General features: G+C 64.0%; 1 protein-coding gene across 1 annotated transcript in view; it reads right to left on the bottom strand.

Annotated features, from left to right (window-relative positions):
- Nucleotides 1-282: 282 nt before the first annotated feature.
- FOXO6 (forkhead box O6) overlaps nucleotides 283-11,267 on the bottom strand; it is a 31,709-nt gene continuing 20,724 nt past the window's right edge. Inside the window, exon 3 of the mRNA XM_050326202.1 lies at nucleotides 283-2,047. Coding sequence (XP_050182159.1) covers nucleotides 635-2,047 — 1,413 coding nt within the window. The 3' untranslated portion in view covers nucleotides 283-634. The remainder of the gene's footprint in view (nucleotides 2,048-11,267) is intronic.

Genomic DNA, 11,267 nt, shown 5'->3' with positions numbered 1-11,267 from the left:
CCCTCCATCACCACCCCCCTCTCATTGCTCGCTAAGAGAACCCGCCTGGGGCCACACAGGGACACGCCCCGTGGAGGTGTCCTGGGTGTGTGGGCTTGGCAGAGCTCTGATCTCAACCAGGACTGAGGGGTGATGAGACCCCCCCACCCTGGGGCAGGGTCCCCACTCCTGACACTTCTACCCAGAGGACTCATTTCCCAAGGTGGCTCAGAGAACAGTCCCTTCCCATGGGAAATGACCACACCACCAGCCGTTACCACTCCACACCAGCCCGAGGGCAAATCAAACTGGCACCATTGCAATTGGACACTGGGACCGTCTGGAAAGGCCTTCCCTTCCTGCTACCCCCCTGGATCCGTCTGGCTCCAGCTGCCTCTCCCACCCTGCTGCCCCGTGTCCTCTGGAGGATGCCCACGGGAGGACCCAGCAGACCGGGCACACGTGGGGCTGGGGGCCCTCCCCCTCCATCTCAGGGTTTGACCCTCCGGTTTGTGTTCCGTGTTCGACCTCAAGCTCAGACCGACGGCTCTCGCCCATCTTAACAAACAAAGGCAGAAGAGAAAGGAAAAAAAATATGTTAGTCTCAATGTTCCCCTCGTGGCTTCCCGGTGGTCAGCCCCCCCCGGGACGGGCATCACCCAGGCACCCAGCTCTGGTTCGTGGGCTGTGGCCCCCCGGGCAGCGCGGGCACGTTGAGCCCGTTCTGCGGCGGGAGGGCCGAGTCGAAGTTGAAGTCCATCTCGTCGCTGTCCATAAAGTCATTCAGGATGATCGACTCCACGTCGCACTCCAGGCTCCCGTTGAACATGTCCAGGTCCAGGTCTGCTGGGAACCTGTCTTGGCCCAACACGGGGGGGTGGACAGCCCCCGGGTAGGGGCCCTGCAGCGAATCCAGCAAGCTCATGTGTGCCCCTTGGTTATTAGCGTAGGAATGCAGGTGCCCGTGGTGCGGCACGGCTGCCATGCTGCACGAGTCACTGGGCAGGCTCATAAGGCTGACAGGATTGGCTAAGGCACTGGTGTTGACCGCGGGTTGGTGACCGGCTGGTGACGGGTGGTACAACGCGCCGCTCTTCATGAGAGGGCCCGGGTGGGACGGGTAGGAGGCCAGGCCCTGCTCCCCGCCCCCGCACAGCAGCGGGTTGTGTCTGTGGCCACGGGCCGGCACCATGGGGCTGGCCTGCGGCAGGGGCAGGTCCCCGGGGACCATGCTCTCCTTGTGCGCGTAGGAGATGGAGGAGAGCAGGTCCTGCAGCGAGGCGTTCCTGTAGGAGCTGACGGGAGAGAAGGTGGCCTGCTTGTTCTCCTGGATGGTCTGCATGGGCAGGCGGCGCATGAGGCCCATGGCGGGCTGGCTGTAGATGGTCCCGCAGTAGGTGTTGCTGGCAGCCCCCATGCTGGAGCACTTGGAGTTGAAGGTGAAGCTGGAGCTGCGCTGCCGCAGGGCGGCCGGCGGGAGCTGCTGGCTCGGGCTCATGGCGTAGCCGTCCTGCAGGTCCTCCAGCATGCTCTCCCCCAGGCTCTCGTTCAGGCTGATGGTGCCGGTCAGGTCGGTCAGCCGGGGCAGCTCCACGGAGCAGCGGGCGCTGAGGGAAGGAGACATGGTGCTGGAGGGGCTGGGGTACATCAGCGGCGAGGAGGGGGTGCCGTCGTCCTCCTCCAGCTCGTCGGGCTCGTGGTTGGCCATGATGGGCGAGAGGCGCCCGCTCAGCGTGCTGGCCGTGGAGCTGGCGCGCGTCCGGAACTCCGCCCAGGCGTCGTACTCGTCGCTGGCGTGGGACGCGGGGCTCTCCGACCACTTGGCCTGCTGGGAGGAGGGGCTGTCCTCCCCACGCTCCTGCGTCACCTGCAGCTGCTTCTTCTTGCTGGCCTTGCCCTTGATCCGCAGGAACTTGCTGTTGTTGTCCATGGACACCGCCCGCCGCCGCGGCGTCTTGCCCGTCTTGCCGCCCTCGGGGTTCAGCATCCACCAGGAGCTCTTGCCGGTGCCCTCGTTCTGCACGCGGATGAAGCGGGTGTGCAGGGACAGGTTGTGCCGGATGGAGTTCTGCGGGGACAGCAAGGACAGGGGGATGGTCAGCAGCAGCTCCAGCACCCCGCAAGGAAGGGACGCCCAGAGGGCTGGGGGGCACACCAGAATGGAACTGGATGAGCTTTGAGGTCCCTTCCAACCCAGACCGTTCTGGGATCCTGACATCTGCCTCTCCCTGCTGATGTACATCTCCTGGGATGCCACCCCAACTTCCTGTGCCTCAGTTTCCCCAGGGCCAGAGGACAAAGGCAAGATGCAGAGCCCAGGGGAGAGCATCAGTGTAGAGACCCTTCCACCAGCACTGCCCGTGGCTCAGGGCTGGGCAGGGGCTGCTGGAGCGGGGAAGCAGCTCCCTGATCCTGCTCAGCTGCAGGAGGGACAGAGGGACAGGGAAGGGGAGGAACCCACCGTGCTGGGGAGAAAGTTTGGTGCTGTTGTGGTGTACAGTGGAATACTAATGAAGAGGAGAGTGAGCTCCAGCCTCATCTATCATATTATGTAATGGCTTACTTCTCTGCACTTCATTTATTTGGAGATTGCTCCCAGGCTGGCTCCTCGCCAGCAGCCACCAAATCCAAGTCTACAGAAATCAATCTCGCGCTGACTGATTAAGCCGTGTTTAGAACTAATTGCTCCTTCGTGTGTGGGGAGAATAAATTACGGGCTTTAATTTCACATCTTTAAAATGCAACTGCAGGTATGGGCCAGCTGTTAACCCCTTCCTGCATGGCTGGGGAGGGGCTTGGGGGGTGGTTGGGACACTGAACTGCCCAAAGGACCCTCATCACCTTCAAGCAGAGCGAGCCAAGCCCAGGCCAGCCTGCCTGGCAGGGAGAGTGCCCCTGACCCCTCCAGCACCTCTCCCTGAGCCACAGGCTGCCCAGGTTCTCCTGCACGCGACCAGGCTGTCGTGCAAGCAGCAGGGACAGAGGCAGAGCACGTGGCTGTCACTGCCTTGGCAGGGCCAGGGCCACCAGCCAGCTCAGCCCTACAGCGCTGCCCTGCACCCACAGGCACTGGGGGGCTGCTGGGCTTGCTGGGGTGAAGCTGCTGGGCCCCTCACCGAAGGGGGAACTCCCAGGATTGCCGCAGTCCCTCCCTGCCAGCGCTCCCAGAGTCTGCTCAGCCAGGCAGGAGGAGCTGCTGCAGCCCTGTGTGGCTGGGATGGAGCTGCTATGCAGAGCACAGGCAGAGGGGCTGGGGTCTGCAGGGTTTAGGGATGCCACAGCTGGATGGGGGTGACATCCATCAACCTCTGCTACTGCCTCCAGTGCAGGGCTCTCAGGTATCCCACACCCACCCTTGATCCCGGGCTGGTGACAGGGCTACAGGGCTGGCAGGGTCAGACTGCCAAGGGAGAGGAGGGAAGGGGAGACTGCTGTTTCTCCTGCAGCCGAGCTTCATTAGGAGCCAGCAGACAGCAGCAATTAAGTGCAAGGTGCAGCGGGCCCGGCTCTCTCCTCATTAGCACCCCGACATGCTCGGCTGGCCGCGGCTCGGGGCGCACGGAGCGGGGCCCGAGGCTGCACCGGGGCGGGCCGGGAGCTGATTAAAGCGGGCAGGAAGGGACCGGCCTCACCGCCCATCACCCCGGCAGCCCCCGGCTCCCACAGCCCCAGCCTGGGCCGGCAGGGGATGCCCGGGACACGAGGGCTGGCAAAATCCCCCAAGAGCAGCTGCCTTGGCAGGGCTTGTACCGGAGGCAGGCAGAGCACAGGGGGTGCAGGAAAGGCTGGTGCCAGCCCCAGGGTCCCCACGACGCCTCTGACACTGCTCTGCCCCTCTCTGCCCTGCACCACCTCTCAGCAGCCTGCACTGCCGGCCGTGCCCTGCACCCTCGCTGTGCCCCCCTCCCGTCTCCCGTGCCCCCGTGTCGCCCCTGCCTGTCCCCCCCCGGCTCCGATGGCTCAGCCCCTCTCTGGTGTCCCGGCCCCACAGCCCCAGGTACCCAAATGGCACCGGGCGAGGAGCATCGGTCCCAGAGCACACCCAGACCGTGCCGGGGGTCACACCCACCCCCTCGGGCTCCACCGCTCCCCCCCGGCCTTCTGCCGAGGGCACGGGATGCTCTGGGGAGCGGAGGCGGCACCAGGGGCTGCAGGTGGACCAGAGCCCTGCTCAGCCCAGGCTGGCACCAGGGAGGGCCGAGGCTGAGCCCGTGCCAGCCACAGCCACCAGCTGCCAGAGGCTTTGCCAAGCTGGAAGACCCCGGTGCCATCCCGGTGCCCGTCTGCCGAGGGCTGGTCCTGCTGCGGGGACTGAGGGGGGGCTGTGGGCACCCACAGAGCCCCTCACCCCCCCCAGGAGCCCTCCTCCGGCGAGCCTCATTGTCAGGGGAACAGGCAGTGTGAAATCGGTCTGATTAGCAATTAGTCCCATTGTAAAAGGATTAGCCAGACCCATTGTTTGAGAGAGTGACTTGACTGTCAATGGGCATCTGGCAGCGATGATGATGATGATGATGTTGTGGTGGGAGCCGGGAGCCATTCCCCATGTCCTCTGTCCAGACAGAACCTCCAAAATGAGCATCGACCCCCGAGGCAGGCACCGACCCCCGAGATGGGCATCGCTGCCAGACCCAGAGGGGCATTTACAGGGTCCCAGGCGCTTGCCCATCCTCACCCAGCAGCATGCCCAGGTTACATCTCTAGCCTTGGGGTGCCCACGAGTGCTGGGGTGCAGGGAGGGGGGCTGAACATCCCTCTGCATGCCCCGAGGAGAGCACGGTGGGGAGAAACAAGTGCAATTCGAGTGAGAACAGGCGGGGAGCAAACGAGGGGCCCCGTGGACCCACTCCATCCCTGCCACATCCCCTGCACCCCTCTGATGCCCCCACCACTGTCTCTGGGCTGCCACCACTCCCTCCTGTCCCCACAGCACCAAGGGTTTCCAAGCAAACCCACAAAGCAAGCCGGGCTGCTCCCCACACATCCCACACCTCGCAGCCCTGCTCTCAGAGACCTCCAGGCCAGGGCGTGCTGGGGGCTGCCTGTCTGCCCAGGCTGCTGGGCCACGCCGCTAATGAGCCCCTTCATTACCTGGTGGCGATTCGCACACTGTTGACAGGAGGAAGCAGGGACAGGGACAACAAGACTAACAAGAGCTCTGCCGGCTGCTCTCTGGCAGCACAAGGACGGCTCCACGGGTTAATTGATGCTTATTCACTTCTTGCACATAAAAATTGCCACTGTTGGAGGAAACACTCCGGAGGGCAGAGGCTGCCGACAGCCTCGACGGGGCTCCATCCCTGGGGACGCTGCACAGGGCGGGTGGTGGCACGGGACATTTCATGGTGACATCCCCAAAGACATCCTATTCACCCAAGAAACGGCTCTGCCCGCGGGCACCAGCAGCTAAGAGCAGGATGGCCATCCCCGTGTCCTCCTGGCACCCTCCCCTGGAGGGAGGTGCCACCCCCTCACCATCCCGCCCGGAGCAGCCGGTGGCTGAGCGCAGCCCACCCGCCCTGGCACCACCGCCTCCCGAGCGGGGCCCACGCCCGCCTGGCGAGCAGATGGCAGCTGGCACACGTGGCAGCGCAGCCCACACCCCGGGGGATGCCAGGCACCCCAGATGCTCACGGGTGCCCCGTGATGTGACAGCAGCCGGATCCCTGTGCTGTGCCAAGGGTAGGGAGTGGGCGAGACCTCCATCGCCTCCAGTGGCTGCAGGTGCACCAGCCAACCCCACACCAGCCCCACACTACTCACACCAGCCCATTCCACATCAACCTGGCCCACACCAGCCCTCCACACACGGGTGGGTGAACGCAGTGACTGGAAGCACTCCGAGCCAGCCAGAGCCAGGGCAGCCAGGCGGTTGTAAATCCAGCCCACGGTGTGACAGGGCTCCTGCAGCCTCACACCAGGCTCCCCCGGGGACAGGACCCAGCACACTGTGAATCCCCGCCGGCCTCTCTGCTGTGAGCAGCCCCCGTGGTCTCCCTCTCACCCCATTACCCCAGGGCACACAGTGCCTTGTCTGGAAGGAGCAGCCCCCGGCACAGGGCTCGGGGAGGCACTTTGGAGCAGCTGCCGAGCACGTGGGGTAAGCTCTGCTCCCCGGCTGCAGCCTGAGCCCTGCCCTGCCCCACAGCAGCCCCCGTGCTGCCTCTCCCGCCCCGGGCAGCCCTTCACAGTGCCCTGTGGACAGCCCTTAGCTCCGCCCCACACACGAACCCCGAACCAGGTACCTCTGTGGTGCCCTGCAGCATCCCACAGCAAAACCCCTGCGCTGCTCCATCAGCTGACCATCATAGCCAGCCCCCTGCAATGCCCCGTAAGCCCCCCAGCCCCTCGCTGTCTCAGCATCCCGCTGCCCGCTCACTGCACCCCCAGCCCATGCCATCTCCCACTCGGGAGCTGGGGCTGTCCCCCCTCCCCGGCACGTCCTTCCCCGCGGCTGGAGCTGGGCGAGGGGGTGCACGGGCTGCCCGGTGCCCCCGCAAAGGGCACGGCAGGGGCAGGGGGAGGCACCTCCTCCCCGCCGCGGGGGTCTCGCCGGCGGCTGCGAGCGGAGGCAGCGGATTCGGGTCAGCGCGTCGGCTGAGCCGAGCGGGGCTGACGTGCTGCTAATTGAACCAAATGCCCATTAGAGGCGTGAGGGGCCGTGCCCGCCCCGGCCCCGTCGCAGGTGGCTGACACGCGAGGAGCCCAAGGCGGCGGGGCCGGTGGAGCATCCCCGCCCCGAGCCCCCCCAACCCTGCTCCCAGCCCGGCCGCAGCTCATTAGGAACCGCTAATCACCCCCGGGGCCTCGCCGGGGCAGCTGCGTCTTACGGGGTCCCCGTGCTGCAGCCCCCTCCCCGAACACCCCCCTGGCCCCTCTCTGTGCCACCCCTCGTGTCAGCCCCCCTCCGGGACTGGGCAGGGGTCAGGCCTTGCCCTGCCCCACAGATGTGGGGCAAAAGGAGGGCTCCAGATAAGCCCCACGCTCTGGAGGAGAAGGAATGCAGCTGGGACCCTGCTCTGTGGGGCCAGGCTCTGCCACCCCTGCCCACGTCCTTCTGCCATTCCCCGGGGTGGGGTGATGGTGTGTCCAAGGCCAACCTCTCCTGGAGGAGTAGGTTCAGCTGGGAACCATCACCATGACCCTGATGCTATGCCAGGACTCTCCAGCCCCATCCCAACCCCCAAACCCAGACAGAGCCTGGCTGGGGCTGCCTGGGCTCCGGGCAAGTTTCAGGACCAGTAGATGTGCTACAGAACTGGGTGGGTCCCTGGGGTGATGCCCATCCCCTGCCTGGCCCCATGCTGGTCCTGGCCCGGTTCTACCACACTGGGTGGCTCACAGCAGGTCCAACCCTGGTGAAGCCCCCGGTGCAGCCCCCCAGAGCAGCCCCCACATACACCCTGGCACAGCACTGCCCCTCCCTGCCCCTGGGCTCTTGGCACCAGAGGTTGTTCCACAGTGGCCTCAGTCCCTCCCTCCCCCTCCTCCTGACCACGAGCTCTGCAAGCAGTTCCCAAACCCACTGGAGACATGACTGATGCCAGTCAAGCCACCCACCACTCCCCACAGCCCCCAGCAGACCCCTGCCCAACACAGCCCTTGCCCAGGGCTATTGGGGCACCCCCACTCTGCAGTCTCCCCACACCCTGTCTCAGCACAGAGCCCAGGGGGTGCCAAGTGCTTGGCTCAGGCCTTAGGGCTGCACAGAGGGGTGAGACCCCCTGCACTCCTCCTGGCCAGGAGGGAGCGGGCAGGGGGAGATCAGGCACAGCAGGACACTCCTCATGCCCAGGCTGGAACGGGAGTGCCAGTGAGGCAGGGGTGGCAGGCATGGTCCAACATCCCTCTCCCAGCCCTGGGACTGTTGCTGTTGCCATGGCAGCTGCTTTATTTTAGCCAGCCGCCACCACTCCACATCCCCTTCAAAACCAGGAGCACCCTCCCTGCCCCTGGTGGGTGCTGCATTGTCCCCCTCCCCACATGCCTTGCTGAGAGCCCAGGGAGCATCTGCAGTGCCCATCCCTGTGGAATGGCTTTTCCCTGCCGTCCAGAGGGGACAGACATAGCACCAGTGTCTATGTCCCACTCTGGTCAGTGGGGTGCACACTGGGTTCCAGGAGGTGGCTCAGGGGACGGGTCATAGAACCACAGCATGTCTTGAGCTGGAAGGGACTCTCAAGGATCATCAGGTCCTGATCCTGCACAGGATTCCCCCAAAAATCCCACCATGTGCCTGAGAGTGTTGTCCAAATGCTCCTTGAGCTCTGGGTCCCCACAGCCCATGGATGGATGGATGGATGGATGGATGAGAACAGCATCAGGACAAGTGCTGGGAGGACACCTGCATGGTCAATCCAGCTCCCACAGCCTGCACTAAGGTACCCCTTGGGTTTCTCCTGACTCTGCTGGGGTCCTGTGACACTCCCTCCTCCAGTCATGGCCCTGCCCAAGCTGGCTCGGGACAGGAGGGGCCAGCAGAGCTGGTTCCAGTGCAGCTGGAGGGGAGAGGTCCCATCACCCCACAGTGTCTGTCCCAAGCCCTGTCCTGCCCCACCACACAAAGGGGACCACGCTGCCCCCCCAGCTGGGCCTGTCTGTCCCTGAAGGGGTGGCAGGGGCAGAGGAGGAGCCTGGGGGCAGTGGGGAAGGCATTTAATCCCTCTGCACCCCACGTGCAGAGCCACATCTCCATGAGTCCCCCAGCACCCCCCGTGCTGCCCCACGCGCTCCCTGAGGGGCTCATTAGATGAGAGCAGGGCTGTGGATAACGAGCAGGCACACACTGCCCTCCAGGGACACGGGCAGGGCTGGGGAGCTGGGGGCCCCCCGTGGGAGTGGGGGGCGTTCTGGGAGAGCCCAGCCTTTCCTCGCTCCCTGCAGGCGGGCAGGAGCCCCAGGGGTGCAGCTGTGGGCACACAGAACCCCTCTGGGGGGCTGACGGTGGGCTGTGGGGCAGGGGGTGCTGCGCAAGTGGGGATAAATAGTTTGGAATCTGACCCTCCACCCTTTGCAGCAGGAGCTCCAGCCAGCCCCAGCACCCAAGTCTGCAGCCATGTGCTAACAAACCCCCCAGCTCTGCTCCCCAGCCAGGCTGAGCTCAGCACTCCCTTCCCCAAGGGACCCACACATGGGGTGCCATCCCCCCAGAGCCACCCCAGTGCTGGATGGGACCTGGAGCCTCTCCAAGGGTGCTGCCAAGCCACAGAGTGCCAGTACAGCTGGTTAGGCTCTGCGAGGTGCCTTCATCCAGCTGAGAGACATCAACCCCCCCACAACCTTGTCCTTTGGGGGCAAAACCCACCCCCAGCCCACCTGGATGCCTCTCCAACATGTGAGACCCGGTGAGATGCCTTGGGAAGACCCTCTCCACCAGCAGCCACTTATCCTGTAATGCTCTAATGACACCCCAGAGCTGCCCACCAAAATAGCTGCAGTAAATCACCCGGAGCTGCCATGTAATTTTTGCATGAAATTACAGCATTTTTTCCCCTGGGTTCAATTTCCTCCACACCAAGTTCTCACTGCAGCCAAATCATTAAAGCAGCCACACTCCCTTTTCCTTGGGTGCCACCTTATCTCCCTGCTGGCTGCCCCCCCTGCTGCTGGCACTGGGGCTGAGGCTGGCTGGGGACAGCAAGTGCCCCAGTGCCACCAGGCAGCCCTGTCTGTGCCCACGCTGAGTGAACCCAGAGCTGCTCTGGATCCCTGGCAAGGGCACATCAAATCATGCCGAGCACCCAGGGACACCCAGCACCCACCAGGGATGCAGGAGGTGCCCCAAGCAGGATGCTGAGCCCCCACGGGGGGTTCAAAGCCCCCAGGCAGAGGAGCTGGCTGTTCCCAGGAGAGAACCCGCCCGCCTCCTCCTCAAGACCTGCAGGAAGATGAGGGAAGCAGCAGGACTCAGCCTGCACCATCCTGCATCACACAGCAATGCTGAGACACCCTTGGGGGTGACTGTCCTGTGGAGTGCCACGAAACACCATCTCTGGGTCACTTGGCCACCTGGGAGGGACGTTGGTCCCAGCCATGTGTCACCCTTGTGCCCCTGTGCTGTCCCAGTGCACTGAGCACCCGCAGCCACACCCCGAGCAGCAGCAGCAGGAACCCCAGACCCTGCGGGGATTGAGTCCAGCCCCATCCTCCCCCTGTCTGTTCCATCCAGGCTGTCCTGATTTTCAGCCTGAGGCTGCATCAGAGCTGGACTGTTCCCAGCAGAGCGTGGAGAGCTGGGCAGGGAGCCATGGCCGGGGCACTCGCGTTCCCCGAGGGCTCGCTCTGCTCCGGGGCTTCCCCGCCCGCCCCACGGCCCGTGTCACCCTGGGGAGCAGCCCCACAGGAGCCCCTCCGTGCTGTGTCCTCCATATCCAGCTACAGGGCTTTCAAGGAGCCATGGAGCAAAGCCAGACCCTGCCTGACACGCTGTGTCCCACCAGGACTGCCCTCAGCCCTGCTGGCTGCCAGAGCAGGGACAGGCTGCCCCTGCTCTGCAAACCGGTTTGGCTGTGCATGCAAAGGGGCCTTTTGCTTCTCAGATAGAATCCCAGAATCACACACTGGTCTGGGATTGGAAGGAACTTGGAAGCTCATCCAGCTCCACCCCCTGCCATGGGCAGGGACACCTTCCACCAGCCCAGGTTGCTCCAACCTGGCCTTGGACACTTCCAGGGATGGGGCAGCCACAGCTTCTCTGGGCAACCTGTGCCAGGGCCTGCCCACCCTCACAGGGAAGGATTCCTTCCTGCAAGAGGTTTCATCTTGACACCAGCAAGCACAGATGGCAAAGGCTTGGGAGAACCAAGGGCTCTCAGCTCTGAGGGGGATGGGGATGGCCAGGACAGCAGGGACATCCCTGCCACCAAATGCTCTTGGCCAAGAGATTTTTCATGGAACAGTTTTATTCCAAACAAAAAAAAGTAAATCATGGTTGCTCAAGAGAACAAATATTTGTGCCAGTTTGCAGGTTTCAGGCCCCCAGGGTGGGGCAGGGGAAGGTTCAGTTGATGCCTTTGAGGGAGAGAGAAAATCTTCACTGTGGGGACCTACTGCGCAGAAATGTGGCAAGAAGCACTATTTTAAAAACATATCCAAAAATAAGGAGCACTTTCCAGCCAATGCACACACTGAAACCCTCCAGATCATCCCTGGAAGTGCCCCAGCCCTGGAAGTGTCCAAGGCCAGGATGGACGGGGCTTGGAGCAACCTGGGCTGGTGGAAGGTGTCCCTGCCCATGGCAGGGGGTGGCACTGGATGTGTTTGAGATCCCTTCCAACCCAAACCATTCC

The sequence above is a fragment of the Myiozetetes cayanensis genome, unplaced genomic scaffold (assembly GCF_022539395.1).
Source record: "Myiozetetes cayanensis isolate MyiCay16 unplaced genomic scaffold, myiCay2020 scf31, whole genome shotgun sequence".
Taxonomy (NCBI): domain Eukaryota; kingdom Metazoa; phylum Chordata; class Aves; order Passeriformes; family Tyrannidae; genus Myiozetetes; species Myiozetetes cayanensis.
This window is presented reverse-complemented; position numbering and strand designations above follow the sequence as displayed.